Source organism: Cheilinus undulatus, linkage group 18 (assembly GCF_018320785.1).
Source record: "Cheilinus undulatus linkage group 18, ASM1832078v1, whole genome shotgun sequence".
NCBI classification, from domain to species: domain Eukaryota; kingdom Metazoa; phylum Chordata; class Actinopteri; order Labriformes; family Labridae; genus Cheilinus; species Cheilinus undulatus.
The window spans coordinates 26,838,557-26,857,516 of NC_054882.1; the positions used below are offsets into that span (position 1 = coordinate 26,838,557).

Genomic DNA, 18,960 nt, shown 5'->3' on the forward strand with positions numbered 1-18,960 from the left:
GGGGGGAGGGGGAGCCCACTTTATAGTGCCCTCTGATCCCTGAAAGTACTGGAAAGTACAAAAAAGTGCAAATACGATACAGTAGCCGCCACTTTCAGGTAGGTAAGGAGCGTATAAAAACGAAATATGATAAAATAGTACGAGAAACGTCAAAGCTATCAGACGACAGTCAAGATAAGATCAGAAGGATGGAAAGTATGATTTAAAATGGTAGTTTACACAACTAGAAAAGTAAGAAGTCATTAGATTTACTTACATATGTTTTATTTTACTTTATTCTCCCATGAACATATTACATTTCAGTTGTTTATTCCTGACGACTATTTATCTTTTGGGCACAGATTACAACCCTTGGTAAGAAGTCAATTTCCGATGTTTCATGAGACCTAGAGAAAGTAACTGCACAGGAAAACCAGCGTTTTTTGTAGTGAGATAACTACATAGATAATATGTAAAGAAAGCAGCTCTTAATCACAGAACAGAAAACGTTTATAGCATAATTATGCCCCCCAACGGCTTCCGTCTAAAAGACAAACACCTCTCTGGGGTATGTGTAAAGTAAAAAATATTATTACTGAATAGCAAAATATTCCACGTGACATTCTAAGTGATGACGTTTGTGTGGACTCTAACTTGTAATGACTGTTAAGAGTTTAGAGATGGGAAAGTATAATCATTTAGCTTTTCTTTTTGATACGACTAATTTAACCGGTGCCCTCATGTCTTATTTATTTATTTATTTATTTGTTTGTTTGTTTGTTTATATTCTGTCTTACTGCTAGGTCAAAATGATTTATTTAGATTTATGTAGGCAGCCATTATGAATGCATGCACACCAGGCTAAATTAGTTATTTTATAATTGTTATTCTTAATTTTCATGTCGCTAAATGCCTACATAATTGTTGACAAATTGTCAAAGGGCAATGAAAACAAAAGTCTATTACCAGACATGACCATATTATTTTATTAATTTGCCCTCAGTCCAGCAATTTTGATAACCCTACTTCATGCACCACGACTAGACTATAACGCCAACACCTCACAGCAAACAGTTTCCTTTTCTTGGCAGATTGTGGTTGATGTTCGACCACCTCGTTGCTGTGTGATGGCCACGCCCCGGCTCCGTTTGATGCCTCTCTTCTCCCTCGTGCTGCTGCTGAGAGTGTCTGACAGTTAGTGCAGGCCAGCAGCTCGGCAGCACGTCCCAGCAACAGGTAAGGTCCCATCACTGCCGCTCTCTCACTCTTGTCTGTCTTTTAACCGTGTCAGACTGCATGCTGTAGGGCTGTGACAAATTGCAGGTCTGTTATTATCTTCCAAACCTATTACTTCAGCTTTGAGAGTTTTGGTAAGTTTTTATCATAACTGAAAAGTGTTTATTGTTGTGTAATTTTGTCTTAAATTATTAGTAAAATGCTCTGCTTATTTGCTTCTGTATCTCATTTATTCGAAGGGTAAAAATTATAAATGACACTTGCATGCAGATTCTCCTGACATGATTTGTCACATGGATGTTATGTTTTAAAATGTAAAAGTCTATTTACTATAAATTTTATGTGTACTACCTGTTAATTATAACAGCCTGTGTATTTTAGAATTGGTAAAAGTGAATAAAACACTGTAGTTACTCATACACAAATTATAACTAAAATGTGTCGAACTTTGCAGTGTGGGATATGTGAGTGCACTTCTAAGGCATTTTATATCCTCATGGAATTTTCATGAAATAAAAAATTAAAAAAAGTTGGGAAACATGAGTGTAAATTACTGATAAGTAAAGGATTTTTAATGTTACTATAAAGTTGAATCTATCATTTTCCATTTAACATCCAGCTTGCAGAATTATTTCTGTCAGTTAACGTGTGTTACAGCTCACAAATTTGTTTTTACAGAAATCTAAAGTAAAGAAAATTATTCCAGTGATTGTAAAATGGCTGCAATCCAGCTCTCTATTTTCAAACCTTGAACTCATTCTTGATCTTTCCTCAAGATAAAAAGCCATGAAAGAGTTTGTCTGGTTTCTCATCTTAAATAATGTATACACAGAGCCGTTCTGCATGCCTGCCTTTGGCTTTAATATGCAGACATTTATTTTCATGCTTGTATTACAACTGACGTTTTATCCTTTATGTTAACTATTGCTGCAAACCCAAGATGAAATAATATTGAATACACTCCTCATCATGTTAAGATGAAGGACCTCTTTTTATTATAGATCTGAGAATCTTGCTAATAATGCCAGGCTCTTTGCCTATCTTTGATATGTTGAAGTGATTCACATTTGTTGTAAATGTTTTATTTTTGGAACTAATAAGAGCCTTATATGTAATTTTATATAGACCAAGATAACTTATGAAGGATACATATATAATCATTTGTCTATTAAAACATCTAGTCTTTGCTATGCATTAAAAAAAAACTTTAAATGGTAAGGTGAAACTAGCCGTAAACACAAAACACATGTTTCTTTCTTTTTTATAGAGGGAAAAAAGCATTAAAAAAAATCAAAATAAAAAACTATTAATTTGTATATGACTCAGTTTTTTTTGCTCATCTGTTCTCATAATATTCTTCTATTTTCTGTCACTACAGATTCTTATATTTGAATTATCCTGATCCTAAGAAGCATGAACCTCAGTCTCCCTGACCAGAACATGCACAGCTCTTCTGAAAGCTGCCTGGAGGATGACAAACCTGATGTTATGTTGCCGTGTTTCCGTAGAAACATGTATGACGAGCCTCTGGCCTCATACCCCAACGGCTCCATCATCTCCCAACTCCTCCGCAAGACAATCCAAAACAAGAGGGCACTGGATGAGAGTCACTTCTTCCTTTCCTCCTCTGCTGCTGACTCCAGCCAGGAGGACCAGAGCAGCGTCTCCTCTAAGGACAGCACGGTGGATGCTGCCTCTCCCAGTGCTCACGTGTCCACGGGAGGAAGCCCAGAGGGAGAGCATCCCATCGCTGATCACCTGCAGGCAAAGAGGGCCAGGGTGGAGAACATTATCAGGGTGATGGCCGGCTCTCCAAACAGCAGGCAGCATGGAGACAGTGAGAGGTCTGACACGGATGCTCGAGACGTCAGAGAGACCAGAGAGACGTACAGAGAGAATAAACGCAAGCAGAGGCTGCCTCAGCATCAGGAACACAGTATTGGAGGACCGGCAAGCAGAAGCAGTAGCAGTGAAACATGCAAAGCTAAAGATGAGGAGTGTCATAAGCTGAAGGAGCAGCTCCACAGCATGCAGAGGCTCCTGCGTCAGCTGCAGGAAAAGTTTCTTCAAGTTTACAACCAGGATGAGCCTGAACATGACACGGATGAGACAGAAGTCACAGCTGAGCATGATGGCCTGGAAGAAAGCTACACAAACACTGAAGAGGATTTGGAGAGGAAGACTAAGGACAGAATGAAAGTTCTGGTCCACCAGAGAGAAAGTCAGAACCTGCAAGAGACCCTGAAGCAGGAGCTGTCCCGGGCTGTGAATGACTGTGTGGACAGAGTCTTCAAAAAAATCTCCTCCTCAGGGTTGGATCTGTCCCCTCAGCAGCGCATGTGCTCCTCTCCTGAGCTGCAGACCAGCATGGGTGCAGACAGGAAGAGTCAGCAGGCTGGATCCACCCAGGAGCAGCCCCAGGCCGAGGAGGCTGCAGGGAAGCGCCGCTCTTTGGAGTATTATGAAAGCTCCGAGGCTCAGAGCCCTCAAGACCAGACTGAAGCATTGTCCCTGGTGGTGCGCAAGCCAGCGGTAACCCCTCTGAGCTCGGTCACCCCGACTGTGAAGAGGCCCTATCCTGTGCACCAGACGCCATTTCAGTTCAATTACCCCACCCCTCTGCATGACAGTCAGATCCTGGAGCACCTTCTCAAGTATGGGCCGCATTCAAGCTTCGGGGGTCTTCCGTGCCTTCCTCCATCCATGGACAGGACCTCCCCTGACTCAGTGGAGCTGCCCTGGGAGGCCATCTCCATGAGGTCCAAGGTGACATCCGGCCACCTGGGACACCACCCTCGCCCCTCCGCCCTGGGGGCAGTGACGGTGGACAATCTGTGTCTCCCTCATGTGAAGATCGAGTGTGGAGAGCTGCAAAGCATGGCTGAAAGAAACCCCTACATGTCACTCAATATATCCTTTTATAAAAAAAGAAATATTTTAGCCAAATCAGCATAAATATTTGTGTTTTAGCCTTTAAGAAAAAGATTTAAGATGTAAAACAAAAGCCGTTTATTCAAGTATTTACTATAAAAATTTAATTTAACTGTCAAAACCTTTTACAGAGTGGTTAAAAAGGATTTATTCAAGCATTTTAATTCTGCTGGCACAAATTGACACAATTTTCAGTGACAACTTTGATTTCACATCATATTTTTATGTGCTATTGCAAATTACAACAGGCTATGTCTGATAATTTCCCATATATACTGTTTTGATATCAAACAAACTCTCTTTATTTCAGCTCCTCCATCGGAACAATGGCTGGTTGAAGCTCATTGCAGCATGGGCAGTTCCAGTAACAAACTTCAAGGAGAATTTTTTCTTTGATCTCGCTAACCCCATAGAAAATTACAGCGTCTTCTTTAATCTGAGCCGAGTAATGACTTTAAGTTTAGAAAAAGACAAATAAAAAGGAATACAAGGCTTTGATAAGAATTGCCAGGAACAAAAGCCAATTTTTCAAAGGGAGAGAAAGCATCGGTTTCTGTTTCAGGAAGCGTCGTTTTTTCTGACTTGAAAAGGTGCAGGATCTATTTCTCCATCATCAGAGTGATGGGGGTGCATCTGAAAGGTCACATCTGAGTGCTGGTTGGAAATCAAAAGTGCCTCCCAACCACAACACTTGAGCTCTTGTCTTGAGCATTTGTTGTAGGATGCATTTGTCAGGATGTACGAGGGAAATCAAGTGCAAGATAACAGTGCTTATTCCTCAAAGGAAGTCAAGAAATCACTGGGTAATAAAATATATCCAAGCAAAAATATCTGAAGAAGTCAGAACCAGAATTACATCCAGGTATTGCAAAACCTGAAGTCTTATCAACAAATGTATAATCTAAAAAAAAATCTAAAAACATCTTATTTAAGAATAAAAAATAAAAGGCCCGATAGGTTAAAAAATATCCGCCAATGCACAAGCAAAAGCAAATGTCTTGAAATGAGATGGGCTCACTGATAGAAACCCAAAAGGACATGCATCTTTCATTGTGCTCCTGTAATAATTAGAGACGAATCGTTAATGAATGAGGTGGCACTTTTATGTAAAAGACAGGAGCCGGATCCTGTTTGAGAGTCAGTTTCTCTATTTATTATTATTATTTTAGATACAAATATATACAAAATCAGGAGATCATTTTTCCACCACAGGCATATCAGGCAAATGAGAACTCATACAAGATGGTATAATATTGTTTAACCTGAGCAGGTTTTGTAGGGACGGGATATATCTCAGAAAATAAATTCATGAGATTTTCATAATTTAAAAGAAAATACTGAGGCCTGCACGGTGGCACAGGGGTTATGCACAGGTTCTCTTCAGGTACTCTGGCTCCCACTACTAAAAGCATGCTTGTTAGGTTACCTGGTGACACTAAATTGCCCGTAGACATGAGTGTGAGAGTGCCTGGTTGTTCGTCTCTGTATGTCAGCATTGCCATTGACTGGTGACCAGTCCAGGGCGTACCCTGCCTCTCGCCCAATGGCAGCTGGGATCCGCGACCCCAAAAAATGGGATAAGCGGTGTAAATAATGGAAGGATGGATGAGCACCGGCTTGGCAGGGTCCCACATGCAGAGGCTAGAGTCCTCGAAAAACACTGGTTGCAGGAATGATTCTTGGTCCCAGTGCTGTTTGGTGCTTGGATCCACTCTCTCACTCTCTCTCCCTGTGTTTCCTTTTTCTTTTCACCTGTCTCCTGTCCTATTGAAATAAACACAAAAACCCACCAATAGCAATATTTAGAAAATATGGAATAAAATACATGTACACATATCAATCTTGTGTCAAAAAATACTAAATTTCGCTGACTTGTTGAAGTCCAAGTGGTACCAAATGAGAGCCGTCTCTTCTTGCTGAGCCAAAATGATCTGGATCCCTAAAAAGATACACAATTCCCCTCTCTAGCAATAATGATTACATTTTCACATTTTCAGATGTGGATATCAAGAAATTAACTCACTAATACAGGAAAAACAGTTTTGTCATCAAAAATAACAAGATTAATCATTCAAAATCTTAAAAAAAAACAACCAAAATGTACTCAAAAAATGAGTAAAATAAAATAGATGTTTGTCCTCTTCAGGCCTTCACTTACCAACCTAGAATTAATATCTAATTTCAAGACATTTACCAAATATAATGTGCTTGCTGCATTTGCAGATATTTTTTTTGCATTACAAGCAATTCAGGTTTTGTTTTTGCACTTTCTTATTCCTTTAAATAGAAGTTTGTCTGGACCTGTCAGATTGGTCTGGTGTACAGAAACTGAGCGTTGAAATCTCTATGTTGAACATCACAGATTTGCTTTTTACTCTGAAGTATAATTTTAACTCCATTCTGAATCAAATGGTGTTCGGTGTTTGTTTTATTTGACAGTGTTGATCAAATCAGTGTTAGTCCAACTGTCATCAACCCACTGCAAATTTCAAATCTGGGGGAATATGTGGGCTGAGTTTTCCCATTATGCCCTTGGGTAGAGAGTTTAGATGTGTTAAGATGTATTTAGATATGTGTCTAGATGTTGCCTGTTGTGCGTTGAATACTGCTGGGATTCATTAGTTCACGTGTCTGGTGGATTGTTGTTTTTGATGTAAGATGCTTTTGCACCATGAGTGAGGCTACCCACTGAGATAGTGACTAACTGACGGTGGAAATAGATGAGTTTAAGTTGAGCGTGGTGTTATTTTGATGCCAACGACTGTCCTCTAGCCATAAATTTGACTCTTGGCTTCTTACTTGCCAGAGAGCCTTGCAACAAATGTTCAACACAAAGTGGTAATCTTTATAAAGCTTTAGAATATATTGTTTTTTTGTTTTTTTTTTGATAAGTAACATTTTAAATACTTATTTACACCCTTAGTGAAAGGAAATAACACAATGTGTTAAAAGTGCCCTTAAATGTGCAAAAAACAATATGAGAGTTAAATAAATTAACACTACAAGAGAGTTAAAATATTAACTTTAATTTAACAAATGAATTTAACTCGAAACCAGGGAGAATTATAGTAATTCTAATTTAAACTAACCAATTTAAAAATTTTAAATTTAACAGTATGTGAGTTAAAATGAAACAGATGATTTTGCTGTGTGTAATGTGATATTTTTTAACAATTAAATAGACAAATACACTTTCTTAGAATGGATTTTTTGCAGTTTTGCAGAAATTAAATTTGCTTTAGGATTTTTGTTGCAACTAACAAAAAATATGGAGGAAGAAATTGAAAGTAGAAGGCTTGTGAACAACAGTAATCATACTATAAGGGTAATTTAGATAAATAAACATTAAGCAATCAAATGTATGAAGTTTTAATACAAAGTAAAATAACACTAGTGATGACAGAGCTGCACAAAAAGGTGCAGGATTTTTTTAGAGCATATACTGTAAAATAAAGCTATGCATGATACAGTAAACAATGATTTAATATTACACACAATTTATATTGTAATAATAATGTGAAATAGATTTAATTATTCTTTAACTCAGTTAGATCTGTTTTTATTTTTGATTGTAATAAGGAAAGGTTAAAAATTTTTTAAATATTTTCAATAAAAATATTTTTAAATCCATGCAACCTCTGTTATTTTGATAATCGATGAAATGGCATTAGTGAATGAGGCCTTAATACTTCACATCTCCAAAAGCTGCAGCAAGTGAAAGAGAGAGGCAGAGTATTGCTACAGATACATTGCTCAAATATTTATGCAGTCAAACAATTTTACAGGAGTCTATTTATTTTTTGGTACCTAATAAGACATGGCCCAGCACTAGGAGCCTAGGACTTTTATTTTTGTTGCTGTGGTATTAAAACATGAATTATTCCCAAAGTCACATCAGAGTTTTAATTCTGGTATCATTTCAACCTTATTATTACATAAATTATCTCCCCTATTATTTCCCCCTAAAAGCCCTCATAAAGTCAGAACTTTTTGGTTTAGTTGGCTTTATTTTTGCGAGGCATTAGAGAGATATTGTTATGTGATGCCTCTCAGGACTCACTTTCTCTTTACAGTGCAAAAGAGCTCTGCTTCTCTTTGAACAATATCGCATAAATCTTTCATCCCAACTTCCTTATTTCAAAGGTAGGGATCCCTAATAAAATGTACACGCTGGGGTGACCTGATAAGGAAATATTATGACCTAAGGCATACTGCTGGACTACAGAGGAAATGCTCTGGAGCGTCTTCTTTGCCATAGGGGAGAAAACTTGAGTAGGTATAGAATTTATTCATTCTTGCAGTAAAGAAAATATATATGGAAAGGCAGTATGTGTCAGATAAAATCAAATCATTTACATTTGCAAAAAAAAAAAGTATCTTTTTATTTGTCAAAATAATACTTGTCAAAATTTCTAAGACAAATACACAGCAACATCTGCTGTCTTTAAACCAACTTAATTATATCAGAAAGTCAGCTCCTTTTTCAAAACATTTCCAAACACGCCATCTTAACTGCCAGCCATGAAGTGCTCCGCTCTCTAATTAAAAATCCCTAATCAAATTCGTAATTCTGTTTTGCCAATAAGCACATGTTAGGGTCATTATTGACTCTCTGGTTAATGTCGGGCTGTTCTTTAGGGAAATTCAATTTAACTGAAGATTGAGGCAACACAATACTCTGCTCTGCTATCACTTTGCACTGGATTGTTAATGTGTGTGTGTGTTTTTGTATTTAATTGTCAGTTTTTGTGCCTTAACATTAATGTGAACATCCAGGAAGGTCTCACCCCGAGCCACCTGAAGAAGGCGAAGCTCATGTTCTTTTACACTCGCTACCCCAGCTCCAACGTGCTGAAAACCTACTTCCCTGATGTCAAGGTAATTCTTGTCTACTTTTATTTCAACAGATTGTTTTCGCTGTGTTGAACTCACCGGTTTCTACTTGTCAGGGTGTGTTCGGGACAGAAAAATCAGCAGTGTGTCGGAGGAGAGAAACAAAAAGGCAGAGGGTTTAAACAACAAAGGCGCTGAGCTGCTAGTATGTCCTGGGGGCAGAGGGAGATACACGGGCATTCTCTCTGTAAAAAGGCCACTCCAGTCAGCAAATGGAGTGACAAAGGACTCTGTAGGAAAGGCATTGCTATTGAGTGTCAACACAGAGTTGGTATTAGAGACTTGTGCGGCTGTGAGCTGGTTCTAAACACAACATCCTGTCTGTTTTGGCCTTGGTCTCATGTCATGGCTTCTCCTCTGTGTCCTCATCTCCTTATCTGGTTCCTTTTATTATTACTTCTCATGATCCTTTTTATCATATCTTTCTAGTATTTTAAATAGTATAAGTTTTATTCATTTTTTCCTCCAACACCTCTCAGGTTTCTCCTCTTCTTCTACCTTTATTTCTGAGCCCATGCGGGCCCCTGCTCTGACCCCCAGGGTCAGGGGGGAGGATGCTGTCGCTGCAGCCCCTGCGAACGTCTCCTCCTTGCTTACAATCCTGTGGTGGGAAGTGGCAGTGAACAAAAGAGCACCTAATCCCAGTGTCTGATTCCATCCTATCAGCCCGAGTCAATGAGAGGGAAGCTTCCTTCTGTCCTTACGCTGCCGCTTTCTCACCCACCACACCAGAGGGAAGAAGCGTCTTTGATGCCTGCCCAGCCCTTAGGCATTTTTTTCTGTCTTTCTGGATGAGGAGATAGAATAACAAGACTAATGTCAAGACTGAGTTTAGAAACACAGAGCCTGACAGATGTTTTTTCACCCAGGATATTGGTGGGAAAGGATCAGAGCAATTAATTTTGCGTAGAGTGACAGACCATTTGGTGGCATTTTGCCCTACAGGTACCCGATGAAGCTTTTCAGGCAATTACAGAAACGCACAGTGGATTTTATAATTGAAAATACTGGAGATTCCTGTTTTTTACATTTCTTTTTGCTCTTATTGGCTCTTAGAATTAAATTCTGCATTAACACAGACCCTCCTTACAGGTGGATTAAATGTTAAGGAAGCTCTCCAGCACCTTGAAGGAAGTCATTTTCCCATAATCCTTTGATTAAACAAACATGTTATAAAACGCTTTTTTCTCGCTCTGTTTCTAGTTTAATCGCTGCATCACCTCTCAGCTCATCAAGTGGTTCAGTAACTTCAGGGAGTTTTACTACATCCAGATGGAGAAGTTTGCCCGTCAGGCCATCGTGGACGGCATCAGTGATGTCAAAGACATTACAGTCAGCAGAGACTCAGAGCTTTTCCGGGCACTCAACATGCACTACAACAAAGCCAACGACTTCCATGTAAGTGTCACTGATTACTCATTTATCCCTTCATACAACAGTTTGCACTGTTGGTGTCTAGATAATTCTAGCTGAATATCCTGGAGTCATTCTTAAATGAGTCTTATTAATTAGTCATATACTTAGTTTTAAAGCAAACTATTGACATTTTAGCGTACACACATTTTTTCCTTTGCATTACTGGATTCCAAAATGAACCCTTAATTTGAAGACATGTTTACTATATTAGATTAACAGTAGTGTCTTTTACAGATGTGTTATACGAAGAAACAATAGATTTTGAAAAATGTCACATACACTGCCATTGTTGTGCAATGCACTCTGGGTAGTGACACCAAATGGTTGTTTCTCTCCCCACATCGTCCAAGTGAAGCCTACTTACCTCCATCCATGTTACACTAACGTCTTCCTTATAGCCTTTCTTTGTACATCGTACACATAGGATATACTAATCACTGGCATCAGGCCAAAGTCTCATTTCTCCAGAGTCACTACTTTTCAGGGAATAAGAAAAACACTGTATTTTAAATTAATTTAACAGTGGATAGTCATAGGCAGCTTCTTTTTGAAGTCTTGTTTTGAAAGGTGTTAAAATTAAAAACATGAAAAAAGGAAGAAGGGAGGTTTTGCCCTAAAACCAGCATAATGTTTATCCAATAGTTTCAGTTTATCTTAATAAGGAGGGTTCCCTGTAAGATAAAGATTTAAATAACCTCTGTTTCTTTTTCTTTTTTTTTTTTTTTTTTTTACAAATTGTGAAGTTACAACCAGCCACAAGTTAGCTTAACTTAGCACAAAAAAATGACAAGGCAAAATAGTCACCCCAGCTTCTTATACTATAACAAAATTAGCCTTTTAGCAAGTCTACAAGTTAAATGACAGGCATGCAGTATTTCGATGGTTTTATATGGTTTATATGTATGACAATAGGAGAAAATGTGTTTTCTTGCAGAGTTAGAATAATATTGATGACACTGTTGTTCCCACAGGCTCAGTTGATGCTAAGCTTACAGTGTGTCTCAAATCGTACACTTCTGTTGCTGTGATAGGTTAGTAGTGTCTCAAATTGTGCACTGCTGTTTTGCAATAACAGAAAGTGATAACCTTTAAACAGCCCGTTTTCTTCTTGTACTTCTTTTTAACAAGCAGACGGCGTTTACTCAGCTGTTTTCACTCACTACTAAATTTATGTAACTTGTATTTGCCCACATTATTTGCTTCAGTTAAACAAACTTATTTAGCCTTTTTCTTGATTTAAATCTGCTACCGTTGCTGATGATATTAGCTAGCTAGTGGATGCTAAAGTTAGCTAGTGCACTAGCATGCTAACAGTACAACATCATTTATGCCATCAATATGGCATTCAGTGAGGGTGCAAAGTCTCCATGGTACCACACTCAATTCTTACACATTTTACATAGATGTGAAATTACATTGAACTGTTGTTTGGGTTAGCTCAGTGTCAAGCTAGGTGCTAGCACTAGTTTAGCATAGTTTAGCATTAAGTAAGCCAAAGGGGGAATCTGCTAGCCTAGCTTCCATATTAGCTACACTAAGAATCCACAAATCTTTCCTCTTAAAGGTCATTGTATACAACTTTCATAATCCCACCTCACAGTGCCTCTCAAAGTTAAAATTGTTATGCCCCCTGTGATTTTTCACCTTCACTTTAAACATAACTGAGGCTTTAAGGAGGGACAAGGCAATCCACTTCTATGTGAGGGTAGCAATGGCTGCCATCTGTGTAGCATTTAGCTCAGATGTAGCTATACTACAGTGGCAATTTTATCAGAACAGGACTACATACCATTATTAAATAAAGGGCAAAGAACAATACTGAAAGCTTTTCATGAAGAAAAATACGTTTTCACTCTTCTCCCAACCTGCTTCAGTCTGAGTTTTAGATGGTTCTGGGAGAGGTTCAGATCCAGTATATACAATGGCTGTTGCCAGTGTAGCGATTAGCTTGGATGTAGCTATCATATAGCAGCAGTTTTATCAGAGTTAAGTCACATTTCTTTATTAAAACAAGAGCAAAGAGCCACAATGAAAGATTCGCTTGGCAGAGATGATGTTAATTGTACTTCTCTGAACCAGCATTGGCATGAGTTTTATCCACCAACAAGCTCCGCCATTCATAAACTATGGGTACACCTGACCCGAGCATAGGTTACCACTAGAGCTGTGCATGCCTACTACCTCATTTTGTCTTGTCTCTGTTATTGGTCTTAAATGAATGTGACAAGAGGGAATGTTCGTCCAATCACCTCACAAGAAAACACCTATTCACTCTTAAGGATTTATATTAAAATGAGAGCCAGAGAGAAAAAGCTTTATTAAATCTTAAACAAATGACATTGGCAATACATTTTTAGTTTTCTAGCTGAGAGTTAAAATCAAGATTCCTTTCATAGTTCAGTGTTAAGCTACAGTCAGGAGCCAGTTGGCCTAGCTTAGGGAAATGGGTGTAAACCAAAACCAGCTATCTTTGCTCTGCCTAAAGTTAAAAAAATCGACTTACCAGCACCTCAAAAGCTGGAAAGGAGAGCACTTGTATCTATTTTTTCCTCAGTAACTACATGGAAACCCTGCTTTTTGGGTTCCATTTTGCAGATTATAATAATAAAGTGACACAGCATGTTGGCTAGCCTGCTATAGCTTTTCCGGTAAGTCTAACCAAGCAAGGCTACCTGCTTCTCTCTAATTTCCAGTCTTTCAGTGTGTTTAAAATCACATACTTATGTTAGAAAGCATACTGTATTACACATAAATGCATTAAAGAGCACTTACTCATGGAAAGTTAGCATTGCCTCAAATTTTGCACTAATGGCAAGTGACATTGGTTTAACAGCCTCTGTTTTCTTGTTCTACTTCTTTTTTAACATTAAGTTTTAGACATTAGGCATTTATAATGGAAATTTGAAAGCTATTTTCACTGACTATTAGATTTATGTGACTTGTATTTTAACATTATTTGCCTGAAGAACATTAACTTATTTTGCATTAAATGCCCTTTTCTTGATTGAAATCTGCGGATGCCAACGTTAGCTAGCGCGCCAGTATGCTAACAGTACAATGTCTGCCACGTCATCAATACGGCGTTGCTTGAGAGTGCAAAGTGTCCTTCATTCCACACTTAATTCTTGGATTTTTTTGGGTGCCCCAGTAGTGTACTGTATTGGAGTATACTTTGCAGAGTGAACACACTGTGTGCATTCATGCACTCAAAATATTTATTTAGTACATAACACACTGTTTAAGCTAAGCTAACTAGCGTCATATCTAACACTTTGAGAGTTGGATCAGTCTTCTCTTCTTCAGGCCATGAGTAGCAAATAAGAGTATTTTTCCTTAACGTCAAAGCACTCTTTAGCTGAAGTTGCGACAGTGGCCACAGTGGTTACCAACCTGCTGAAGTATGTCCTCATGTCAGCATGTAGCTGCTGTGGTCACATATGTCCGAGTGCTGACCTGTTTGTCACACTGCACCTGTGGCTGGCCGGCCTTTACAGCCATTATCTAAACTCCAGAGTGATGCTTTATCAAACTGTGGGAAGAGGAAGCCGCAAAATCCCACTAAAACAACTCAGGATTAGAGGACCAGTACGCCTGAGCGAGACTCAGATTGCTACTGATGCGGAATGCTGAGAAAGACGCTGTGGATGCCGAGGGAGAAGGCCGTTTGGTGGGAAAGGGACGAGACCGTTTTCTTTACCTTGGGACCAAGACATTCTTTTCCCAGGGATGCTTTTGTGTCAGGAGATGAGGGGAAAGAAAAATAACTTATGCCAACAACTGTATTGCTAACTGTTCAGTGGGTGGGAAACAAGGGCTGCAGGGCGGTTTTCTCCCAGCATCCCTTGCATCTAGACTTAATCTGTTGCTCATTTTATGGCTCCTCCTGCAGTTATTGATCACTCCCAGGTTTTTATCCTGGATTTAACCTAACTTGTGCTGCAATATTCAAATGTTAGCAAGCCTGTTTGGTGTATTTTTTGTCCAAAATACCTCATTAAACGTATTACAGACCACATTCTTCTGATAAGTCAAGATTAAAATTTCAAGATATAGAAAGCAAAAAAGGGGTAATGGGCTGCATTGCTTATAACTAGTAAAAATGTTAATGAAACCAGCTAAATTGTATTTCTTAAGTGTCCTGAATTGAGACAGCCTATCTAAATCAAAGGTTTCAATTGCTCTAGCTTTAGGACCCACCAAATGAGAAATCATGACACAAATTTCCATAGAATTTCAACCACTCAGATTTATTTAATGAAAACTTTCCACTTAGATCAAAGAAAACATGATTAGACAAAGAGATGGGACAAAACAAGCATGTTTAAAAGCATATCATTAGAGAAGCCCTGTGAAGACATGCATTAAATGTTTTGTTCATCCCCTGATTTTGGGATATTAATTTGTCAAAATGTTGTTCTTCTTGTTATCACTAGAAATTGAGTAAAATATAATATATGGGTAGCTTCATGTCTGCTTGTGGCTTCTGTACGTCTTCAGTTTTTTTAGTCACCATTTTCCCCACCCACTGAAAGCAGCTTGCTTTTGGGTCCTGACTAACTAGACATGAACTACTGATCTAAATAAATGAGAATATCTCAATTCAAGACCATCGACAAGTACATTTATTCTTTGTTAAACACTGGCAGATATTTATCACATCTAATTCAGGCCTTATATTTCCTATAATACCTTGAAATAAGTATAATGAGATGTTTTTGACTTGAAATAATACACAAGATATGAGCTTTTGCAGCAAGAGATAACAAGATTAAAAAAAAGTCCCCTATCCAAGAAATCAGCTGAAACGTGCTCATGAATGAGGGAAAACAATGTAAATAAAGTGTAAGGATTTACTTATACTAACTAGCTTAATAATGCACTTGAATGAATGAAAGAAGTTCATTTCGTTTCACTAACAAACATCACAATTTAACAAACAAAACAATTTACAAGTTCAAAGTGAAATTTCTGAATTTCCAAGGTAACTGAAAGGGTTTAGGCTGATTTAAACCTAACTTTCTTATCTCACAAAAACATAACCATCACAAATAAATTCATAGCAAGAACAATGCTGATGCATTGTTATTGTTATCAATTATTGACAATAAATGCATATTAACATATTTATATTTTATATAATATTTAGTTTTATTTAATACATTTTAAGAAGAAGTATTCTGCTGGTTCACTTCCATAAGTGACAGCAAATGAGATTTAACATTTGTTCAGATTTTTAGTTTTTCAAATAGATTGTATTGACTGGCCCTCATTTCAAACAACCTCTGGATACTTTGTGGTAATTGTCCAGTTTTAGTTTTATACATTATTTGTATTGATTTGTATTCTATTAAGTCTGTAAATTTTAGTATATTTAGTTGAATAAATAAAGGATTAAACTCACGATGGTTTTTTTTTAAACTTATGATTCATATGCTTTCTTTTGCAATAGAAAAAAAGAGTTTGTGTTTGTTTTTTAAGTGTTTCCCCAAACATCTACACAGTATGTCATGAACAGGCCGATAAGTTAGTAATAGAGAGCGTACAACGATTTCTGACTAAGAAATATTGAGCTTTATATAGAAATGCATCTGATCTTCACATAGTTTGTGAGATTTCAAATTTAGTTTACTGTTGATTATTACACCTAAAAATCTATTTTCACACACCTTTTTCAAGTTCTATTCTTATAATCAAGGTCTAATGCCTTATTTCCTAAAATATGCTTTTTATTTTACTGAGGTGAAGTAAAAACTTATACATATCATGGCTGTTTCTTAATTTTATCCAGAAGTCGTTTCACATGTTCCCCACTGTGAAAGATTGTTGTGTTATTAGCAAAATAATAAACATTTCAATGAAGCTAAACATAATTGTTAATATACAGTATGAACAACAATGATCCAACCAAACCCTGTAGCACCCCACAGGTTTGAATTTGAGTTGTAATGTGTATGAATTGATGCCTGTCTTCCACATAGCTGGTTAGCCAATCCTGAGCCAGTCCTCAGATACTATACCTCTATAATTTAGATTACACTTCTCATATCAAGACACAACAGACTTTATTAGCTGTATTGACAGGCATTTTTACTTTTAGGCCTTATCTTAAAGTCCCTGTAAAGTGATTTAAAAAAATGTATTTTAGGTTTGTTGTATGACAGGCTACTGTGTTATGAACCACCAGGCAAAACTTCAGCCATGAGAAACATCTCTAAGTTTATAAACTTAAGCTTCAAAATCCGAAAAAGGAGGTAGTAAAATCTGCTATAGGATGATGTGGGCGTGTTGGTTGAAAGAGCTGAAGCCACACCCACTCTAGCGAAATACCATCCTCTTAAATTTAAAAAATGTTTCTGATCAGAGCTAAGCTGAGAAACAGAATTTGGGGGCTAATTTTTACTGTTTTCTGGCACATATTTCTCCATTATGATGCTTTTTATGACCTTTAGTATACCATGACTGATAAATTTGGGAAATGTAGCAGAGCAGAGCAGACAGGGCCTTCATGTGTAGAGTTTGTATTCTCCAGACACTTCCTCTCACAATCCAAAGACATGCTCATTAGGTTAAGTGGTGACTCTAAATTGAGCAAGCAACCACCTCTCACCCAATGACAGCAGGGGTCAATTCCAGCCCCCTATAACCCTGTATGGGATAAGAAATAAAGTTAATAGATGGATGGATCTTGAAATAAGATGTCTATCTGGACTTGCCGTGCAAAGGTGGCAAAAATATGTGCAATGAGGAAATTTTCACCAGAAATAAGAGGCCAAGATTTGCGTTTTTGCAGTTTGACCATCCAAGGCCTTTAACACAACTGTTAAAATCTTCAGTCTCTGGCTATATTTCTGGTGGGATTCATAATCATACTTTGTCGACTGATCTCTACAGAAATAGAGTCCCTGGGGATAAAATTCACCAGTTTAGATTCAAGAAAACAAGACTAGCTAATCAAAGAGGCCTTTAAATGAACGTTAATGATCGCAGCATTGCATTTGTGTGCAAAGAACAAAGAGGTGAGCTCCCTTTCATCAGCTTGAGTGTTTGAAGAATTGCGCTACAGGTCTGCATATCATATTATTTTTTTTACTTTGAGGAAACCGAAGACTGATTGTAAAACAGCTTCTGCACTGTTTGATATTATATTTTTCAACAGCACTGACTCAAGTTTTCCTCTTCTTCTTCTCCTGTCTTTTGCAGGTTCCAGACAGATTCCTGGAGGTGGCTGAAATCACCCTGCATGAATTTTACAACGCCATCTCTGCAGCCAAAGATTCAGACCCTTCATGGAAAAAGGCCATTTACAAGGTGATCTGTAAGCTGGACAGCGACGTGCCGGAGGAGTTCAAGACATCTTCCTACTTATAGGCTAAGCTGAGGAAAGTCATCCTTTTCTTGTAGTGCATTTTAGTGAGATCAAATGTAGACACTGGATAATGAATCATTTTGGAGATCTGTATATGCACAATAAATATAGAGAAGTTAGTCGAAAATGCTGTATGTTCAACTTTACCAACAAGCTAATGAGTATTGATGCTCTTGTGGTTTATTCGATTGTTTTGTGTTTACTTATTTAATCTGCCTCATCACATTTAGAGAGTTTGTAGGTGTGTAAAATGTTTACATGTGTAATTAGGATTATTAAGCTCTAGCCTAGCCTGATTTAGAAGAACTGGGACATTTTTTTTGCAGTTACTGTCAGTATTATTTTGATTTCTTATATTTTTTTTTCTCCAAGCTGTGTGCGTTGTGTAAATGTGTATGCACTGCTGTTGTATGTTGCATTGTGTTATAATTATGTTTGACAGAATGTGCATGTGAAAACACTGCAAGGGTTTTATTATAATGTATAAAGGTCATGTAAAGTACAATCATTTTCACATTTCAGTCAGAAACTGTACTGGATGATAATTGAAATTAAAGATGCACTAAATTATAACGTGTGTTATGTTTTATTGTCCAGCTTTAATCACTGAAGTGAAGAAACAGCGGATAAATGCTTGTAAATGTTTAACTCTCCCTATGAAAACACTGTGTGTCACCGCCGAGCCCCTAAGGTGCCTCTAATCCGCGTCCAGCAGCCAGCTGTTAAATGTCCCCCCAAACTATGCTGCTCACATTGTTCACCGAAGCTCAATTCAAGTCAACTTTTCTAAGGCCTGCATTCATTGTGCGGCCCATGCGGATGCAGACAACTGCCATGTCTTAAAAACAGCCACAATGCATTCCCTCCTAATGACTAATGCCCGAGATGACCTCATATCGCAGTTGTGCAACCGAAGCAAAATTCCACCAACCCGTTTACTCTTCCTTCCAGGCACTCGCTCCGAGCATGCTGATCGCAAACACGCACACAAGTTTGGTAATGCCACACATGGGCCACTTTGAATGACAATCCAGAGCAGGAAATAAAATTGTATGTTTATTTTGCAGAATAGATTATTCTTAATATCAAACAGAAAAGGTGCCTTCAAAATAAAATAAAGTCTGCAGCTTTAACAAAAG

At 37.8% G+C, this 18,960-nt stretch overlaps 1 protein-coding gene across 1 annotated transcript; it reads left to right on the top strand.

Moving 5' to 3' along the window:
• The first annotated feature begins 8 nt into the window (after positions 1 to 8).
• On the top strand, positions 9 to 18,291 carry prox2 (prospero homeobox 2). Its single transcript, XM_041813083.1, has 6 exons — positions 9 to 98; positions 1,071 to 1,215; positions 2,594 to 4,125; positions 8,917 to 9,024; positions 10,243 to 10,437; positions 17,656 to 18,291. Exons 3-6 carry the CDS (start codon positions 2,629 to 2,631, stop codon positions 17,821 to 17,823), a joined length of 1,968 nt encoding a protein of 655 aa, XP_041669017.1. The 5' UTR covers positions 9 to 98; positions 1,071 to 1,215; positions 2,594 to 2,628; the 3' UTR covers positions 17,824 to 18,291.
• The last annotated feature ends 669 nt before the right edge of the window (positions 18,292 to 18,960 follow it).